The sequence below is a fragment of the Diadema setosum genome, chromosome 1 (assembly GCF_964275005.1).
Source record: "Diadema setosum chromosome 1, eeDiaSeto1, whole genome shotgun sequence".
Lineage (NCBI taxonomy): Eukaryota > Metazoa > Echinodermata > Echinoidea > Diadematoida > Diadematidae > Diadema > Diadema setosum.
Window position 1 is genome coordinate 22741280 of NC_092685.1, and position 21095 is coordinate 22762374.

General features: G+C 39.1%; 1 protein-coding gene across 1 annotated transcript in view; it reads left to right on the plus strand.

Annotated features, from left to right (window-relative positions):
- Positions 1–21095, plus strand: part of LOC140228446 (adenylate cyclase type 10-like) — a 48300-nt gene that overhangs the window by 1828 nt on the left and 25377 nt on the right. The window contains exons 2-11 of the mRNA XM_072308665.1: positions 4379–4558; positions 11486–11629; positions 13429–13572; positions 14282–14490; positions 15297–15408; positions 15872–16039; positions 16805–16887; positions 17744–17900; positions 18565–18596; positions 19538–19656. Of these exons, the coding sequence (XP_072164766.1) occupies positions 4379–4558; positions 11486–11629; positions 13429–13572; positions 14282–14490; positions 15297–15408; positions 15872–16039; positions 16805–16887; positions 17744–17900; positions 18565–18596; positions 19538–19656 (1348 nt within the window). The remainder of the gene's footprint in view (positions 1–4378; positions 4559–11485; positions 11630–13428; positions 13573–14281; positions 14491–15296; positions 15409–15871; positions 16040–16804; positions 16888–17743; positions 17901–18564; positions 18597–19537; positions 19657–21095) is intronic.

Here is a 21095-nt window from a genome sequence, read left to right on the forward strand (position 1 = left end):
CTTCTATTTGTCTCCCTCTACAAATGAAATTTGTAAGATCGCAACTGCTGATCTATAATTTAGCAAACATTACATTGACTTCTACACCCATTTGTTCAAAATGTTTCTCCGTCAACTAAAATTGCTACTCAATTTCGAGAAGGAAAATTATTCCCCGCTTTCAGTGAACGATTATCTATCTTCCAATTAGGTCTCACAGGATCATCCATCGATTGTTTTACCGTCTGGTGTCCGTAGTCTCCATCAATTCAAATTTGAACTGGGCCATAATGAATGTCTCTCTGCGGTCCTTCAAGAACTCACTTCTTCTAATGTCTGTTAGTGGTGTTCGGGCGGTCTTGATCTCTATAAAGTGAACTCTCAAAGGTCTTGTAAGTCTTTCAGTTATCTTTCAACAGTCTTTCAACAATGTTGTTCTCTCAAAGAACGCTCAATGATTGCCATGATCGTTTATAGGTCATTGTCAAATCTGCTAAAAATTGACTGTCGGGTCCCTCAAAGACCTTTCCAGGAACTACGGAGTATTTCAAGATTTGTCCCCGGTCTTTGAGACGGCCCGAGGTATCTTGCCAATGTTTGGTCTCTCATTGGTTGCTCAACGGTCTCCGGTTTGTGGAATTGAATCGGGGCATTTTATAGCATAATATCGAGTGATACCATTATCTCGAGATGACTTTGTTTTGTATTTCCTCATGGTGATTAATTTCTCCATGACAGCCTTTTCAACGCATGAGTCAACCCATTCTCTACATTCAGCCACGATACGTATATAGGTCTACATTCGAAATCTGAGAAGTGGATACCGAATTAGTATACAGTACTCAACATAAAGCCGATTGTGATACCAGACATAGAGGGCGGTACACAGCTTATTCCGTGGAAGTACATGGATTCGAGAGGCGTTTCTTCCTTCTCAAACGACAATTACAAGAAATCTTTAAAGGAGACCTCCGGATGATTTTCAGATTTTTTCATTTGAACAATTATAAAATAGTTATACTGAGGACAGAGTTTCAGAATTTGTGATAATTGGGATGAAGAATAAAAATATTTTCAAAATTTAGAACAAATTGCAATGAACAAGGATGATGACATGGCAGAGTCACCATAAGAATGCATGAGTTGGGGCTCAAGGAAGCAGAACAAAAGAAGAAGGCAAGCATCGATTATACACAGGTGAACTCGCAAGCAAGCGGTATTGTAATGGAATTACACTGCTACATTTCTGAAATATGTGAACCTCCTATGTCATCATCCTTGTTCAGTGTAATTTGTTTAAGGTTTTTCAAAGTATTGTTTCTCTGCTCAAGAACCAAACTAAATATTCTACAAATCTATACATGGAGTTGTCGATTTATGTACTACATGATGTGAAATTATGAAAATCGTCTGGAATGTCCCTTTAAATAAGATATGAGTTGAAGTATAAAGATCGTATAAGTGCAAGCAAGGATTGCATTGAGAAAAGCAGACTTTTGCTTTTGACTGACCTGCTGAAGATACGAAATTATTCTATCTTTCCAGAATGAGTGGCTCTTAAAAGCTTGAAAAAAAAATCAAGAGCAAAATAATCAGAAAAAGAGATAAGAACTGATATGACTCAGGAGTATTCAAGGAATATTCGGAGAGTAATGAACAATTCATACTGGTTGCTCATTCAGTCATTCACCAACATCTATCCCGTATAATATAGGTATTTTCCTTTCTCTTTGTCTCCCTCTCACACCCCTTCTGTCAGGCTCAATAGTGAAGCCCCCCCCCCCAAAAAAAAAAAAAAAAAATAATAATAATAATAATAAATAAATAAATAATAATAATAAAAATAATTTGACTTAGCTGACTGCAAAATTACATTCAAGTACATTCCACCTTCTTTCCCATTCTTTGTCTACTTCTCTAACTTGCTCGCTCTCTCTCTCTCTCTCTCTCTCTCTATATATATATATATATATATATCTGCTTTTCCTTAAGTTCTCGGGAATTTTCAGAATGAAGACCTGAGGATGGGTGTGTCGGGACAAGCGTAACGAAGCTAATTTGAGAGCCGATGCGATTTCTTGTGCACCCATTTCAAGTTTTTCTCCGCTGATGGTAATCATTAGTCATAGACAGCGTAAGTTTCTCGTCGGAAGTGATCATTTTAGCAGCACTATTAGCCGGAGCCCCCAACACAGTGACCGGGCATGACTTGAATAACAGTAAATCCATACAACGGACACGTTGCCTTCGCTATCGGCTTACAGTAACGCAGGTTGTGCATGTGTTCGTGTGGATCTGTGTGTTCTTGATATGCCTTCGACAATCAAATGTGGCTTACTTTGTGAACTAATTGTGAGACCGGCGAACAAACGCGTTGCTCATTCGATTTTCTCTGGCAAAGTTTGGATCATTTCGGAATATCGTCAACATTTATGTTGGGTTGCTGTCTCTTTAGGTCACGGCTGGATGATACTGACTCGTCATGTTACCACGGTGAGTTTTCTGCTCGTTTCTTCGGTCCACTCTCGCAGGAGATCCTATTTTTTAGAAGACAACAATTTGAAACATTAACAGATTTAGCATTTTTTGCACACACTGACTTTTATTTTTCTACGACTGAAAAGCAGATATTAACTTTCGGTCTTGTAATTTGCTCTATTATTTTTACTATGACTTGCTGCATTTTGCTAGTAATCGTGTTAAAACTGCAGTATTGCTTTGTTTCAGCGATTTGTAAAAGAAAAAATAAATGAATCAGAAACTAATCGAGAGAATCCCAGTGCGCGCACGTTGACGTGACAACACACATGCAACACATTTACAATATTTTATTGTTAAAAATTTCAAAACGTTCACGGGCATATACAATTATATTGTATGAATGGAATTGTTTTATCTGACAATGTATAATATGTAAATAGAGAGAGTTGTTTCTTCACGGTAGCATTTAAAGTGATTTCTTCGACAGTACAATAATATACAGATTACAAGTGATAAAGGTACAAAAGAAAGCTATGTAGCATACATTTATTTTGTTAGCGATCAGTTCATATCAGAGCTGTAGTGATGAGACATTTTTTTTTTTTTTTAAAGACGTTGAATAGCTCGCAACGAGTTCTATGTACCATCCTGCCTGGGACGCAGGGGCCCACAGATTATACTGTCAACGTGACTGTCCAGTGCGAAATTCCAAGAACTCAGACATTATTGGAGGAAATAAGGAAGACGGGGTTGCGCAAGAGGAAAACACAATCAAGGCATATGGCTGTATGATTTATGAATACTCAATAGTCATGTATACTCAGTACTGTTAATGCGGCCACAAAGTGAGCGCATGCAAGTGCTTGTACATGAAAATTATAGCGTACTGGAGTAATCAAAACCATCATTAGTTTTGACTTACTAAAACACGAAACAAAAACATTTCTTGACACTGATGACACATGGGTTTTCGTAGAAACGTATTGCCGCGTATCACATAGGAACTGCTGTTAGTAACTATTAAAATTGTTGTTATCTTTTATTGCCGTTTCCCATCAAAACGGAATTATTCAGTATACAGTATTTCACCAACTGACTGAAATAGCCCGATGGACAAACAGTGCTGATGATACAGAAAAGATGGATATGTCACTGAACGTCTCATGATAATCTCACAACATCTATCTAATCATTGAATCCCGCGGCCTGTGAGGCGAGTATGCAGCGTGCAGAAAGACATCCTTTGAATAAAGTTCGCATAGAAGTGATATCGCTGATATTTTCTTGATATCCTTTTAACAGTCGAAATGAAGAATGTAGTTTGAGTCTCTCTTGACGCTACTTTATGCGACTGACCTTCTTCGACTTTTCCACATGCCAACTGACTATAGGCAAGGAAGTGCCACCTCCCTGCTATAGGTAATGCACATTATTTTTCATTACTGTATATTTCTAATTAGTGTAAAGGCTTCTGAATGAAAGACAATGGATCAGTGAGTTTTATTTGACTCTGTATACATACGAGGACAGGAGATATGTCTTCTTACTGTTAATTCCATTAAAGAAACAGGGATGCCCTTTTAACAAGGCGTTAAATGACACTGCAAACCAATTAGAGTGTGTTTGTTCTGACGTATAAGATTTGTGGCTTTCTTACTGTATATCCGATTTACGTCATTATGTTCACCGATTTACTCTGCATATGTTCTACTTTTTGTTAAGTGTTGCTTGGCATCTTTCTATCATTGGCAAAAAAAAAAAAAAAAAAAACACAATGTACTAGCAAATTTCTCCCGTGGCAGCCAACGTGAAGCATATCTTCGCATGCAGCGGTAATTTGACTTATCAAGAAATATATAAGTAATCATTGTCTTTACTGTTCTCTCCATACTTCATCCCCCCACCCCTCCATTTCCAGCAAAACCGCAGGTCAAAAAACAAAAGGATGATCCGCCTAAAGCCCGACTGGCACACAAGGCCATGGTCATTAACAAGCTCGCGACCCACGTTCCCGATCTGGTCCTTACCAGATCCAACACGACGCGCCTGCCACATAGCCAAAAGTTTGAAGGAGTCTTGATGTTCGCCGACATCTCGGGTAAGCTTTTAGTGCACATTATGGATAAAACGGGCTTCGATCTTTGTTTTTGTTAGTTAATTAGTTACAGTTACGTACTTAGTTAGTTAGTTGGTTGGTTGTTTTAGTTTGTTTCTTTTTTTGTGTTAAACTTGATGGAACCTGTAAAAAGGGGGAAAATACAAATTATAGATGAATATAAATTTGGCTTCATCAAAAATTCATCAAATTCATCAAAACCATGTTTTGTCATTTCATTTTCTTTCTTCCGTGTTCTTCTCGTGTCAGTATCATCTAACGATTTTGGCAAGTTTTTCGCGGCTGAGTGTGACACTGGTTACATGAACTTGTGAATAAAGTAAGGAGACTTTGACGTTGGAAAACAAGACAAATCAAAAGGATGCACGTCATTTCATCCGCGGTGTACGATTATCACTTTAAAGAAAAGAAGATAATAACTAATTAAGCATTTTTTTTTAATGATAATGCAGTCACGCTATCATGCTTGATAATCTATGACCGTTGTGATATTACGCACTACAAGTGGTCCTGCCTTACATTCATCTGGACCCCATGGAAGACCAGCTATTGCAGCTGAATACGGCTGTCCAGCCATCTGCTCAAATGGAAATGAAACACACAAACAAAACACAAGAATAATCTTAAGGGAGATAATGAATAATTGAACATAATACAATGATAATATCGTCATATTTCACAGTTGACAATCTTAACTGCAGCCATTTGATTTTTTTTCTCAGACATCGACGATGACAGGTAAAGTGAAGAATAGTTGAAACAATAATTATTTTCATACCCTGTCCCTGTTTGCGCTTGATGCGCAATTCACAAACACTACTATACCAGTATACTAGTATACGTGTATAATCCCTCATCTTTTTGGTTGGTGTGTCCTGGCCTAAATGGTAGGCATGTGAACTCTTTTATTTTTTTTTTTTCGTCTTCTTTTCTTCTCCTTCTTATTCTTCCTCCTCCTCTTCTTCTTCTTATTCTTCTTCTTCTTCTTCTTAATTTTTCTGTGAGATGCGCAATTTAGAACTCACTTATAGCGGCAGTCTCTTATTGCTGACCGGAAATGAAAGAAAAACAAGATGAAATTAATTTTGTAATAGCATCTGGAGTAGTTTTGTTGTGTTTATGGGAACTGGCTAACGACATCTTAATCACTTGTTAGCCTCATTTAGTGATGCAGAACAATTGCAACTTAGTATAATTGTATACAGGTAGTTGTTTGTAAATCCTGCAACAGTCAATAAACTGCGAGCGTTGTAGATGTTGCTGTTGCTCTGCGAACTATTCGGTATTGTGACTATTAAAAGTGTATAGTATATTCGCTTTATGAAAGAATGTGTTGCAGAGTGAGCAGAAGAGAAAAATAGGCTGCTTCTTGTGTTAATCGCACATTTTCCACTCCTACAGCCTACATACAACCACAACAACTTTCCTATCAACTTTTTCGTAAAAATTTGCCCCTCCCCCCCCCCCAAAAAAAAAAAAATAAAAAAAAAAAAATAAAACGCCAGTGAACATCAATATAAGATCTTTCCTTCTCCCATGAATAGTATGTCAAACGTAGGCCTTTGTCTTTCTGTCACGTAGGCTACATTGGACGAATTGTTGGTCATAGTATGTAAGTTTACAAAGGTAACTTCCTGAAACTGTAGTACAGGTATGTACATGTATCGCCATTCTTCGATTAATGGCACAATAAAATTAATGTCTAGATGCCTGCATCACATATTGCATCGGCAGAGTCTGCATTATCATTTACTGAAGTTCAGTTAGTTTCATCCAAGTTCGGAAACGAAAAAGCCTCGCTACCCCAGGAGGTTCTCCCGTAACAAGAAAATCTTAATTGTTTTCAAGTTGTTGTTTTTTTTTTCACTGATCTGTTTTCATGTGAGGCAAATCATATTGTAACATTGACGTGTAATATTTCTCTTTCAGTAGTGAATGTTTTCACAACGCGTTACCAAAACAGTAGCAGAATGCTCTGTCCGATACGCTATTGCAGGAACACCTAACACCGAGAAGGTTAAATGAGAACATAACTAAACTCACCTTGTTTCCTTGAACTTGTATCGAGAAAAATGTTCTGTTGGAAATGAAATCGAATTTGAATTGAATTGAATTGAAATAATGAAACATTGCTCACCGAAGTAAATGGCGAGGACTTTGGGGAATTTTTATGTCTTATAAGGTGGAGACCAACTCAATGCGAATCGATATCAAAATGCACTGTCAAAGTGGTTAATGCATCCGCATCGACGTGTACACACATACACACAGATACACACACACACACACACACACACACTCACACACAAGAACATTAACAGAAAATTAATAACGAAAACCTTTCACTACTTGTGAACCTCAATTACACAGAGAGAATTCATCTGACCCATGAGCCTATTTGTGGATATACAGTGACGATAGCACCTATAAGGACACGAAAATGTCTCAAGTCGCTTTTGCCCAGTCATTCCTAATCAGTGTGGTAGGAATGAGCCATTTGAACTCACAGCAGGTGATAAGGGCACAGACGACGAGACGCGAGTCCTAATCCTTATTAAGCACAATATAAAACGCCTAAGCCCAATGAGGTATGATGGTGTACCTCCTTGATCAGGCACACGGTCTCCGTACAGCTACATTAGGAAGACCCCATGTTATATTCTGTTCATCGAGAAAATTTGAAGATAGTATGATGAAAGTGTCGACAATCACAATGTTTCGGAATATGACCATGTCAAGATGTGCTTCTAAAATTTGGTAGGGCAAGAATAGAGCAACATATAGGATCTCAGTGTGATGTTACAGGGCGTAAGTATTCATTATATTGGCAAGATGTGATGAACATCTGTACAGATTGATAATAAACACCCAAACAAACAAATAAAAGACAAACAAACAAATAAACACAAACAAAATCCTGCCTCGGTAACTACAGCATGCTTTGCTATTGATCTCTGACAGAGGTCTGGACGTCAAATGTCAGTAGGCTGGTAGCTTACATTCAAGTTTTTGGATATTTTGCATATTTGAGAACCTACTGTTACAAGCCATTATGCATACTTTTTCAATGTATTTCAATGCATACGTATGCATTTGGAATCCTTAATCATCATTCGGGGAAGTTTTCTTGTCAAGAACAGCCTTTGCTGAAAAAAGGATTTATGAATTCATATAACATATTGGTTTATTACGGCGGATCGAGTTCACAAAGAGAGAAATGAGAGCAAATATTTCTACTCTGAATCTTTACGCAATGATGAACTTCAAGTTCTGGTGCATTGACATTTGATTATGTTCACTTTCACCCGTAAAGTTTTTCAGCACGGAACAGCTTTTCTCATCTTGATCCCTCATTACTTTGCCTGATGTAAGCCTGACTTTGTGAGATTGAGTGTTATTGTATCTTGTGTGCTCAAGATGTTTTATACGCATTGAAATCTAATTGCCATATAGCATAATATGTAATAATTATGAGATTGATTGTATAGATTATCAGTACAGTATATATTGAATGCAACTGTGGTTATGTACTCAATAGGGGCCAAAAATTCTTCAGACTCCTAAGTTGGCAAAAAGTGTGCTACAATTTTCATTACAGTCAACAGCATGCTTACATCGTAGCTGCATGTATTGACATTTTTTTCAATTATTCCCTTCATTGTATATGACCTAGTTTTATATTTTGAAATTATTTGATAACTATGAAAGCAACTATCAAACGTGGACAAGGTTTCACGTGCCATAATTCTTATTCGAAGAGGTGTAATATTATAACTAGTTAGTGGATGAACTTCTTCGAAATTGAGTTTGTAGTTGATTTTCGGGGGTTATTTCGCGATGATTTCTTTTTTCAAATACTGATAGTGAGTTTGGCCTTGATTTTGGGATCTAAAGACCGATATGGCCTGAGCATCCCTAATGAGCCATATCGAATGTCCATGATCGAAGGTTGTCAGGCTATACATGAGTGTATGCATGAAACGGCGGAGACGGGACAACGAAATGGAGCAAAGTCCATGTTCTCTGTAACAGTTCACATGTCACATTGCATTAGGCCTGAAAACCTTGTTCCACAGCAGCGTAGCTATTAATAAAATGTAATCCATGATATCAAAAGGCAACGTGGAAAATTCATTGGCGCGAGCCGTTAGTCACAGCCTGTGGCAATCCGGGTGGATGACACCAGACTGGTGCTCCTTAAATATTTTGATGATCATACCCTACTAAATATAGCATGGTACGGCTTAAAATAGCTGCTGTGTTAGGCATAGGGCGATGCACATGTTGCCTGCATCAGCTCATTCAAAAGATTTGCCATAAGTTGTTTTTTTTTTCCGTAACTTTCTAGCTATTTCTTCTTCTTTTTTTTTTTTAATTCTTTTAGTCTGTAGCCTTGAAGAGAAATTATTCCAAATCGATATTGTGTCAGGATCTCTGTCTACATCCCAGCCACAACACGCCCACATTGTCTTTGAGGAAAGCAGTGAAAAGAACATCGAGAAATTCTCTTGCAGACGATCAGATCACACCGTAGGATCTGATAGAGAGATTAGGAGAATATGTCAGAAATATTTTGATGCAGATGCAGTCATGAAATACTTAGTCTTATACGACAGAAATTAAGACACAAAACAAGTTCATGAATAGCAACATTTTCCCACACAGACACGCGGAAGAGTCTTATAAGTTATATTATATACATGCCTGAAAATGATCTTCAGATACTGGCTTTCTCTCATCATGCAATACACTTTTTAAAGTTACTCGTTTTTATCTTTATCACTTTCTGATTTCTTTTTTTTTTTTAATGATTAAGTCATAGTGATCTCTCATCACTCTGCACAAAAGCTAAAAATTTCTGTCCTGTCTGTGTAACCGAATTTTCCATGCAATGTCATCAGCTTTCTTTTTGAAAGCATGAATGTCCGGCGATGTTTCAGGCATAAAAATGTTCAATGACCGAAAGAACGAGAACGAAAAAGTGCTATACTACATTGATTAATTGAACAGACTGAAATTTAAAGAATCATTTTCAGAATGTCATTTCAGTCATACACAGATGTATTATTTCCAGAAGGCCAGTCGACCTTCTATTTATTTTTTTCTACTGTAAAAATAGTTTGTTTTGTGATAGTTTAGTAATATCGCTAGTTTAGTATAACTTTTTGTTTTGTTTTTGGGTATTCAAAGAGGCCCAAACATAAAATTTTGCTTGCTGGGGACCATCCAGTATAGTAATTTCATTATACCCCCGCCAAACGAAGTTTGAAGGGGGTATATAGGAATCAGCGGACGGTCGGGCGGTCGGGCGGTCGGGCGGTCGGGCGGTCGGGCGGTCGGGCGGTCGGGCGGGCGGTCGGGCGGTCGGGCGGTCGGTCGGGCGGTCGGTCGGGCGGTCGGTCGGGCGGTCGGTCCGTTGCAAATCTTGCGTCGCGAACTACTTCCTCAGTTTTCAACCGATTCCCATAAAACTTGGCACAGATGTGTGCCTTGGGTTGTAGATGTGCAAGACGTATTTTTTGACAGTACCCAAAAGTACGTTGCCATGGTAACGGCATATTATGGGCAAAAATGGGTACAAATCTTGCGTCGCGAACTCCTCCCACAGTTTTTGATTAATTTTTATGAAATTAAGGACAGATGTTCATCTGAATATGTTAATGTGCAAGACACATATTTCCGCAGTGGCAAAAAGTGCGTTGCCATGGTAACGGCATGTTATTGGTAAAAGAAAGGGCAAAATGCTTCATGGCAAAACTGCTTCATCAGTGTTCTTCCAATTCTCATGGAATTCATATTGAATGTTTGTCTTAGGATATAGGTCAGCATGACACATTTCTTGACAGTGACAAAAAGTATGTTGCCATGGTAACAGCTCACATATTATGAGCCAAAATGATGGAAAATTTTGTGTTGCAAACTACTTCCTCAGTTTTTGCCCAATTTCCATGAAACTTGGTACAAATGTGTGCCTTTGGTTGTAGATGTGCAAGACGCATTTTCGACAGTACCCGAAAGTACGTTGCCATGGTAACGGCATATTAATGGCAGAAGATCAAGGAAAGATCTTGCGGATTTAACTACTTCCTCAGTTTTTTGTCCAAAGCTTATGAAATGTTGTTTTGACCAAAGCTTATGAAATGTTGTTTGGCGGGGGTATAACCAGTCGCTGTAGCGACATTTCTAGTTTTCTTTATATTTCTTTATGTGTTGTCAAGAGGATTTTACATATTCTTTCTTCATGCGAGCCATGGTGAATGATAAATTGATATGTATCTTTTCTCAAGTGATTCGTTGATTTAATTGTACCATCACGTATGAACAATTAATGAATGAAATGAATGAAATTCTGTGTTTTGTGAAATGTTTCAGAGTGTGCAGGGCAGATTTTTTTTTTTTTTAATGAAATATCCAGGCAATTTGGTATGCCAGAAAGTATCAATAGACCTGACAAATATTGATAACCCAGTATATAAGTAAAGAACAAAATGCATCAACCATGCATATACTTATGATCGTATGTGGCACATAATATAGGGACTTAATTAAGCAGCCGAGACGGATGTGATTCTACACTGTTTATAGGCCTACATCACTAGAATGGGCCCTGCATGAATCGTTGAGACCATGGAGCAACAAACATATTGAGACTGATACATTTGTTCAATACACGATAAACCATGAAGTCATGACCGATGATATGATATAACCAACCGCAACACTGTTGCCATTGGTAATGATTGCCATGTATGATAACGTTGGCATTTGAGACAATGGGACCGCAAGGGTTAAACAAATCGACTAGTAGGTTATCTGCATGTACTCGTGTCAGTCTCTCCTCAATGGTGCATAGACTTTTTACCGATTTCTCGATACTCTTTATGGTTCATTTCTTCCAAAATCTTGCAGGCTTTACAGCTCTATGTGAGCGCTACAGCATGAGCTCCCGGTCGGGCTGTGGCACGGATCGTCTTTCCCGCGCACTCAACGACTACCTGGGCGAGATTGTCGAGAACATTCTCGGGACGGAAGGCGATGTCCTGAAATTTGCCGGTACGGACAAGATAAGCAAACGTTGTAAACCAATATGAAGTCCGAGAATTGGAGTTTGTGTTAATTCTAGCTGTATTATTATCAGCAGATTCATATCACATACACTTAGAACAATATTTTTTGAAAAAAAAAAAAGTTGTTATATATGATTATATTGAAACATAAAGTGAATGATTGTTCCCATCGATATCCAACTGTTGCGTAAATCACGTATAGTAAGTTTCTATCCTTTTTCCTTTTGGAAGGATTCTTACTAGATGTTTGTGTTCGCGGAGCGAATTTTTGTTACATCATATACATTGTACGTTAAATAATATTCAAGTGAAGTTTTGTATGATTCTTAAAACATAAAGTGAATGATTGTTCCCACTGACATCCGACCCATGGAAGAACAGAGTCATCAATTATAATAATGAATCTGAAATGGGCAATCCATTTTGTAATCTCTCTTTGATTCATGTATGATTTATGTATTATTCTGTGTATTTTTAATGTGAAACGGAGAATAAACAAACAAACAAACGACTGATGCGTCAGTCAGTTAAGTTTCTTTCCTTTTTTTTTTTTCTTTTGGAAAGATTCTTCCTTGGACTTCATTCATGGAGCAAATTCATTTCACGTTGTACGTAAAACATGACTCCAAAATGTTCGTATGATTATATTGAAACATAAAGTGCATGATTGTTCCCATCAACACCCGACTGATGAGTAAGTCACTTCGGTTTCTTTTCTTCTGTTCTTTTGGAAAGGTTCTTTTCTTTCTTTTTTTCATTCCACGAATTTTGTATTCATGGAGCGAACCTTATCATTTCACATGTAACTGCCCTGAATTCGTACAACTGTGAAAACTCTTGTAACAATGGGCAATGCGCTTGCCAAGCTTTATCGGAAGACGGCTCATATCCCGCAATTAAGTAAGTAATATCTTGTGAGGCTATTTCGCTCATTTAGAAAAAAGAAGGGGGAAAGCGGCGGTATTCAGGTTACTTGGTGACAAGAAAACATCATAACTGTCCCCCTCTCTTCCCCAGAGCGTGTGCACACCGATCATTACGTAATATTTGCAACCATAGAAGTGGAAATGGATTTCCACAGGACGAAGACGGACGAAGAGCACAAAATGTTCCAAATTGTTGACAAATCGAATAAAATACTTTTTTCCACTTTATGTAACATCCTCTGCCATCTGTTCCGTTTTGCCAATGTCGGTACTTGCCGCCCTGCACTGTGCCCAGATTTATTAATGTGTTCTTTATCAGAAGGCCTGTTATACTAAACAGTCATCTTTCACATTGATCACTCTGAACAATTCATAGGCATAGATTTGATATGAGCTCAGACCTGACAAATTTGCATTTTCAATCATTCTAGAAGAGCTTGAAATACCCTGTGCACAGCTTCGAAAATTCGAAATACGTGAAGATGAAAATAAAAGAATAATAGATAGTAATGAAGTGAATTCAACATTTAAAGTCTTGTAATGGTAATTTGGCAAAGAGGGTATAAAGAAAGAGAATATAAGAAATTTGAACTTATCAAATTTCTCACAATGCAGGACAAAGGGTTGGAATGAAGTGCGGAAAGATTTGTATTAAATACGCGCCTGACTGAAACTGTCAGTGAACTACGGTCAAATTATAATGCAATGATTGAATCCAGTTTGTATGCATAATTGGTTATGGCCGTGTGTGGGAGAATCGTCGGACGAGTTATCTGGCTATCAAGAAGCAACCATCGTAATAAAGGTGTGCAGTTGATTTGCATACGCTGAGTAAACTGGTCCGATTGTACCCCGGCAGGCGATGCCTTTTTAGCACTGTGGAAGGTGACGAGGGCGAACATGGATCACATCCTCACCCGGGTGATCAAATGCGGGCTCCGTATCCAGGAGCGGTGCGACAACTGGGACACGGAGGTCGGAGTCAAGCTCAGAGTTAAAATAGGTAAATCTCAAAAGAACTCCTTCCCCACCCCCACCCCCACCCTAGGAAAGGAACAAAGACAAAACTCAACAACATCAATGCCAAAGCAGCGCCCCAAAAAATGATAAACGATTATGATAATTGCGAATTCATATCGTTGTTCATTCCGAACAAAAAATAATAAAAAAGAAATCTATTGGCTCTTGCACAGCATTTTCTCTCAGTGAGAAAAAAAAAAGATAGTAAAGGTCGTGTCTATGGTTGTCTCTACAGCTGAAAATGTCTAACGGTTTAAAGTTTACTTAAAGCAGAGTTGATTTTGATGTTGATTTTCTCATGCAGCATATTCGGTGACATGCTCAAACAAAAAGTAGGATTTGGAATGGGTGGGGCGGGAGGAGAGATGATACATTTTTTTTTTTTTCAGTAGTGCCCTTGACTGAAGGAAAGGACATTGTTGACAACAAGCGAATCAATTTCAATGACCTTTATTTTCTACTGATGAAATATCAAGCAAGATTTACAAAACTGCATGTACGAAACATAAGTTGTTGATCACCAGTTAGTGTTGGATAAGTTTGATCTCATTAGTTCAGTAGATTTGAACAAGCGAGTGTCTTCTCCATCTACTAGTATTTACTTTGTTATTTACTACTATATGATATTCCTTACCAACCATAATCCCCTCTCGACCCCCCCCCCCCCCATTATTTCCCTCTCTTCTGTGAAGCCTTGTCGATCGGGCCCGTGCGTGTGACCACTGTGGGCAACGAGAGCTGCTCGCATTTCGTGCTGAGCGGCCCCGCGGTGCTCGAGGTGAACATCGCGGAGAAGTTCGCCCTGTCCGGCGACGTCATCCTGTCGCCCAAGGTATGGGCCTACTGCCCCGATCACGAACTCATCGAGCATACTTTCAAGGCAGATGACAAACACTTGGCGGTAAGTGCGCCGCGGACTCAACATGTTAAGTAAGCGTCACATGAATGGTTGAAGTCAGATTCCACCGTCACCGCTTAGCACGATAAGCGCCTTTAATCCGGCGGTCGGGAATTACTTCAAACCGCTTTTCGGCTGATGACGTCCCGTTCCTTATCTGCTCAGTCTTTCCGACAGTCCGAGGTAAATCCCGGATTCAGCCATCATTGCCGATTTTCGTCTATCCTTTATATTTTCAGACATTGCCTTCTGATACAAATATGTCGCCCGTTGTGGAGAATGTAACTGAATATATATGCAGTGTTGGTGTCGATGATAAAGTTAGTGGTGTACGTTTGAAGAAAAAAAAAAAGTCATTATACACGAAGACAGAAATCATACAGATCGGTACGTTACCTTAAAAGGTCTGATTTCTTCATTCATGTCGTCGAAGTTATGTATGGGCTAGGAGGAGAACACTACACAATGATGAAAGCAAGATCATTCATGTTATTGACGTTCCAAAATGACTAAAAGCATCGGCAAGGATTTCTCACGCACAGATTTTCGTTAACTTGGTAATGTTGTCAACAATTCTGAGGTAGATTATTTTAATTAATTATAGAGGAATGATATGCAAATGCTCGTTCGCCTAAAATCTGGTTCTTCTGTTTGGAATCACAAATAGGACTGTGCTTTAACTCTATCATTGCCTTCTGCCACTTGTTCACACAATAATGTCTACGATATTTTGAGGTTGTGGAGGTGAGAGAATTTCACCTGGTCCTAAATATGCTCTATGATTTCTTTGAAATGCGGATGCGCCTTAGGTGACCGCATATCATCGTCGCAAACCGAAATCACCAGGTAAAGGATCCAAGGCTTCGTCGAGCTTGCCGGGGAGTCAGAGACAGCGGGCCGCAACGACCAAGAGCGTCTTGAGTAAGCTATTGCTTGATTTGAAGGAATGTTGATGTTGTTCCGCTCCACACTCTGTTTCAAACATTGAGTTTGCTGTTTTAAATCCGTCACCTATCCTTTTGAATTGCTGCCCACATGAGCCAACCATGCACCCCATCCCATTATTTGCAAATGTGTGTGCTAACACCCCTACTAATTGCCTTTTTTTCCCCCAGTGTATTGAAATTTGTTTCCACAAAAATAAATGTGGTACAGTATTTTAGAGTGGTGTCCTTCAGAAAGAAGTATATGCATTCTTTATTTAAGGAGACAGATAGAGACATACACTTATAGAGAGATAGTTGCAACTGTGACACAAGGAAGAAGTAAAAAATAAAATAAGATAAAGTCGCATACTTGAAATAAGGATTAATATTTAAAGGTGCAGCGGCAATATGGTAAAAACCAACTTATGAAGACACTAATAATAATATTCCTCTTACAGCCGAAGAGAGATTCACTGGTTGGCGGAGGCTGTCTACCGGGGCATACCTCCTTCAGAGTCAGGCCACGTCGGCCCGGCTCGCCGGCAAGAAGAGCACAATGACCGACCCGCTGTACCGAAGCTCGTCAATCACCGAGACAGCTGTGGAACAGGATGCGAGAGGGAGACGTGAGAAATGGATTCCTTCCTTCAAACCCTTTTAGAATGACAGTCCCCAAATTCCATCTCCAATGCATGCCGCACATGATTGTCTATTAGAGTCTCTGGTTATGATGAGGTCAACCTTCTCATTCGTTTAAAAGAATTAGATCAGAGCGAAATCTGCACCATTTTCAAGCTTTCAACCTTTTTTTTTTCTTTTTTTTTTTGGGGTTGTTTCATATACCATAAATTGCTCTTCGCATTGATTGACACATAATTGCTTCCTGCAATTTCTATTTTTTTTTTTTTTTGTAGCAAGCCATCAATTCAAAAGCGTCCAAACTGATTTTGTATAATATTGCTTTTTGCGAAGCAGATGTATGCTATTATGGTCTCTCACATTAGAAGACGGTACAAGAGTAGCAATATATGTGTATCACAATGATCATAGAAATTATGTAAAATATTTACATTGCGTTCATTTTGATCACCATTATATTCATCTTTATCGTCATTAATAGGATCATCAGTTGTTATTTTCCTCTCTCTCTGATTACTCACAGCCAATTACGTCATTTAAACTCCTTTTCCTGTGTTCACACCCGCAAAATCATAGTCGATAAAAGACCTGCAATTCCTTTCCCGTAATGATAATGTCAGCCATTCTCAAAATAGCTCCCTTTTCCCTGTATTGTGCTGCGAATTATTTCATTAGCGAAGGCAACGTCACTTGCTTACCTCCATGCAAATAGTGTGCTGATTTACAGTGTTCATCGTGCACCGTTTTTACAGAACGAGCCGCGGTCTTTGTCTCCCCGACCGACGACGAGAAGGCACGTCTGCGGAAGTACATCATTAAACCTGTTCTTCAAAAGGTATTGCAACATCGCTCGGGCAAGCAAGTACTTAATTTTAAGGTGGGAGGGGGGCAGGGTTGGGTATGTCAAAAGTGCGCTCAGCACAGCCAGATCAAAGAACAAAGGAGAGCAGAAAATGTCAGCTGACGATCAGGAGAATTATGCTGACGTTCAAGCACGAATGCCATTGGCAGTAACAGGTGTGATACCACGGGCCAGATTATTGTGCGAAGGGGGAAGACAATTATGAGGTACAAGATATGACATTGTCGAGCTGTAAGTCGCTACATTAATGCACTTTACAATGTTTTCCCTCATCTCATTATCAGGCGTTATTCACTTATCACAAGGAGGAGGATATGCGTTGAAATCTTGCCTTCTTTTATCGTTATTTCAAACGTTATGAAACTCGGAAGTCTTAGAACAAAGAGAAGAAAACGAGCTCGACGTGTTACGAACGGATGTAAATGGCTTTAGGAAATGAGAAAGTGTGCTGCGCCAATTGCTGGAATTTAAAGATGATTACAAAAAGGAATCGAGTTAGTGAATGAATTGTTTGTGTGCGTCTGAATGGGTGTGTGTATGTGTGTATCTGTATGTGTGTATCTCCTTGTGCAACACAGTCTTCTGTCTGTCTGTCTGTCTGTCTGTCTTCCTTTCCCGAAAAGGATTCGAGCGATTTTTGCGGATTGAACATAATTTATTATGGCTACAGGCAATTAGTAGAAAGTGCGTTGCGCATTAGAGCGTGGTTTTAATGGCTTAGATTTGCAGTACATGTATGTCTTTCAAGTAAACGGCGAGCTGGCTTACCGAAAGAAGAAGAAGAAAAAAAAAAAGTTTCCTGAAATTTTCGTACCTTTAATCCTTCTAGATCGACGACAACATGCCTCTGGAATACCTGTCCGAGATGAGACAGGTGTCCGTGGTCTTCATTAACCTGGTCTTTGCGAGCGGAGCGGACATTGATGAGAGTGACAGCCTCCAGGAAACTTTCAATATCATCCATGAGAGCATGCTTGCCTTTGAAGGTAATTTCCTTGAATACGCCCGTGCCTAAATCAACATCTCTGCTACAGGATGACATTGAAAGGAAATGCGCCCCTCATCAGGGGTAGATCTAAAATTTGCACTCGAGCAGTCTGAAAGAAAAGGGAGGTAAATCATTATCCACAAAATATATGTCTCAAAGCTGGCTTGATTATCATACCATCCTTATGGCTGTTTTTGTTTTTGTTTTTATTGTTGTTTTTTGTTGTTGTTTTGTTTTGTGTTTTTTATTGGGGGGGGGGGGGTCCAAAGTGCTTGTAAGAACTGTATGCGAACGTGTTGTTCTGTGAGATATATGTGTATGATCCTTTTGCATTACAGGCGTATACATACAACTTTGTTAGTAGGCCTAAAAAAAAAAGAAAAAAAAAGAAAAAAAAAAGAATGTCAGGTAGATGGTGAACTGTCAATATCCAAACCTCAGCTTTTATTCTTTATTGTTGCTTTCCTGAGTCATATCTCTAAAAAAACTAATAAGTCTCTCTTTAGTTTGGGCTTTTTTAACATAAGCTTACCTGCCTGTCCATTTCATCCACTGTAAGTGTGCACGATTTTTTTTTCTCATGAAATTCACACTCCTGAGAGATGATTGCAAGACTTATAGAACACGATTTCACTTAATCAAATCCCTATCTACATATACAGGTTGCCTGAACAAGGTCTTCATGTTTGACAAGGTAGGACTCCTCCCCCCGCCCCCATACCTTTCCCATACCAGAAACAAAAACAAAAACAAACAAACAATCAATCAATCAATCAAAACAAGCAAACAAAATATAGTTTCGTGAGGTATTCTTTTATTATAATGCTTCAATGAAGTGATTCGAAGGATTTGCGATCCCTTCATCTGTCATTTGGCTTTGGACAATAATGCCTTAAGATATCAGAACCTGACCCAATTTCCATTCAGTAGATGTTGCTATGGCGGGGGAAAAGGCCAGAGACGCTTTCTGGTTGCCAAGGAAGAATGTGTTCTTTCTTAGTTTGGGCATAGAATTTGAACACATCTCGAAACCTTCTCATTGAAGCCTATCTAATTAAACGAGAATCTGAAATGCTCATCTTACAATTGCATGATTTATGTCAAATATTTTCAGCATCTTTATTTAATGCTACGATCTGCCAAAACCAAAACCTACGTGTTGACAAAGTCAGGCATTTAATCCATATCCCTTGTACTACCTGTTTGCAGTGTGCAGTATGGTGGCCATCATCATTTCGGAATGATATAGGAGGGAAAAGCATCTTTGTAATGCTTTTCATGTAATATGAAAACGTAAGAGTACCTCTGTGTTGAGTTCTTGCTATTGAATGTGACTGTTAAGTACATGTAGCGTACGTTTGATCATCTCCCTACGAGCACATCATTAATCAAAGACGCTTATGATCCTTCTTAAGCCACTTGGATAAGTCGATACCCGATTCCTAGGTGTATGATAAGGGCCTTATTGGCAGGGCTCCCTACAAAAGTGGTGTTCTCACCAAAGAGGCTACTTTGCATAAACAAGATTAAGTTATTATTCTATCATTGTTATTATCACTATTAGTAGTTCCACAATATTGCTCTCATCATCATTTGATTATCATCGTATTTTATCATTTCATATTCATTCTCAAGGGATGTACGTTCCTGGCAATCTTTGGCCTGCCGGGTTACAAGCACGAAGACGACTGCGCGCGCGCACTGAAGTGCTCGTATCGCATGATTGAACTCCTGAAAGCCACGAAAAATGTAATGTAAGTCAAACGAAACGAAAAGGTCAGCTTTATGCATTGTTTTCTTCCGTATCTCATGGATTGCGTGCGTGTGTGTGTGTGTGTGTGTGTGTGTGCGTGAATGTGTGTGTTTGTTTGTGTGTATGTGTAGGTATCCTACATACCACAGTAGGCCTACCTACTTGATACCTGCAGACACCCACACACATACACATACACACACACGCACACACACAAACAAGCAAACAAAACGCAATCCATAAGTTGTATCTGTGTGCGTGTGTTTGTATCAATTAGAGCATAGAGGTACAAAAGACTAGCTGTACCTCCATGATTAGAGTAACCGTTGCGGTGATAACAATGAATCTTAAGCCGAATGCCCATATGCACTGTGTGACCTGAGCCTGCGAGCTGGTGCTAGCTGTATGGGGCGCCAAGTGTCGCATGACCTATTTCGTTACGAAATGACTGATTTCGTAACGAAATAGGCCATGCGACACTTGGCGCCCCATGCAGCTTGCACCAGCTCGCAGGCTCAGGTCGCACAGTGGGCATTCGGCTTTACAGGTGACTACCAATGATCATCGTTATGTACTAGATGCCAAGGTACGCTTTGAACTCGAGATGCACTGTCAGCTGTGGCAATTAGGTCGTTACCTGTCAGACTCAATAAAGCATCCGGAAATAGCTAGAGGAGATGAGCCTTCGTGTAGAGAGGAGTGGGACTTCCATTTTGTCAAATCCAGTAGGCAGTGACATAAGCTACACCGTTTCGTTATAAACTTAGGCGACATTGTGATATGTTAAAGGGATTGTATAGTATTGGTGGAGATGCGGATTGGGCTTTTTGTGAGATACCAAAAAAGCACTTATGAAATAGTACAAAGCATACCATTCTAAGAAGAATTCAAACTTAATTTGATGAAAATCGGTTTGGAATGGCTTAGACATCCAAAAACAAAGTAAAGCAAAGGGATTATAATAAAAGGTGGGTCCCACCTTTTATTAGGACCGCTCTGTTTTGGATATTTCAATCATTTCAAAACCAATTTCATCAAATAAACGTTGATTTCCACTTAGAATTACATGTTCTTTCAGAATTCAGATGAGGTTTCTCATCACACACACACACACACACACACACACACACACACACACACACAAAATGTTAGAAATATGAAGTTAGGTCTCAACCAAAACTATACGATCCCTTTAATCTCTCGGTAGACTCGAACAACTCTAAACTGACTGTACCCACCCCGAACCGTCAGCGATATTTCTGTTACACGGAGCGGTGATATCAGATAGGAGGGAGGGCGGGAAGGGAGCGGAAGATATACAAGATATATAGGCCTACCTGGCTCAGGATCAACTTCAAGCACGCCACATCAAAAGTATTGAACGGTTTTGTAAGATGTGTTTTTAATAATCAATGGTATTCCGACTCAAAACATGTTAAA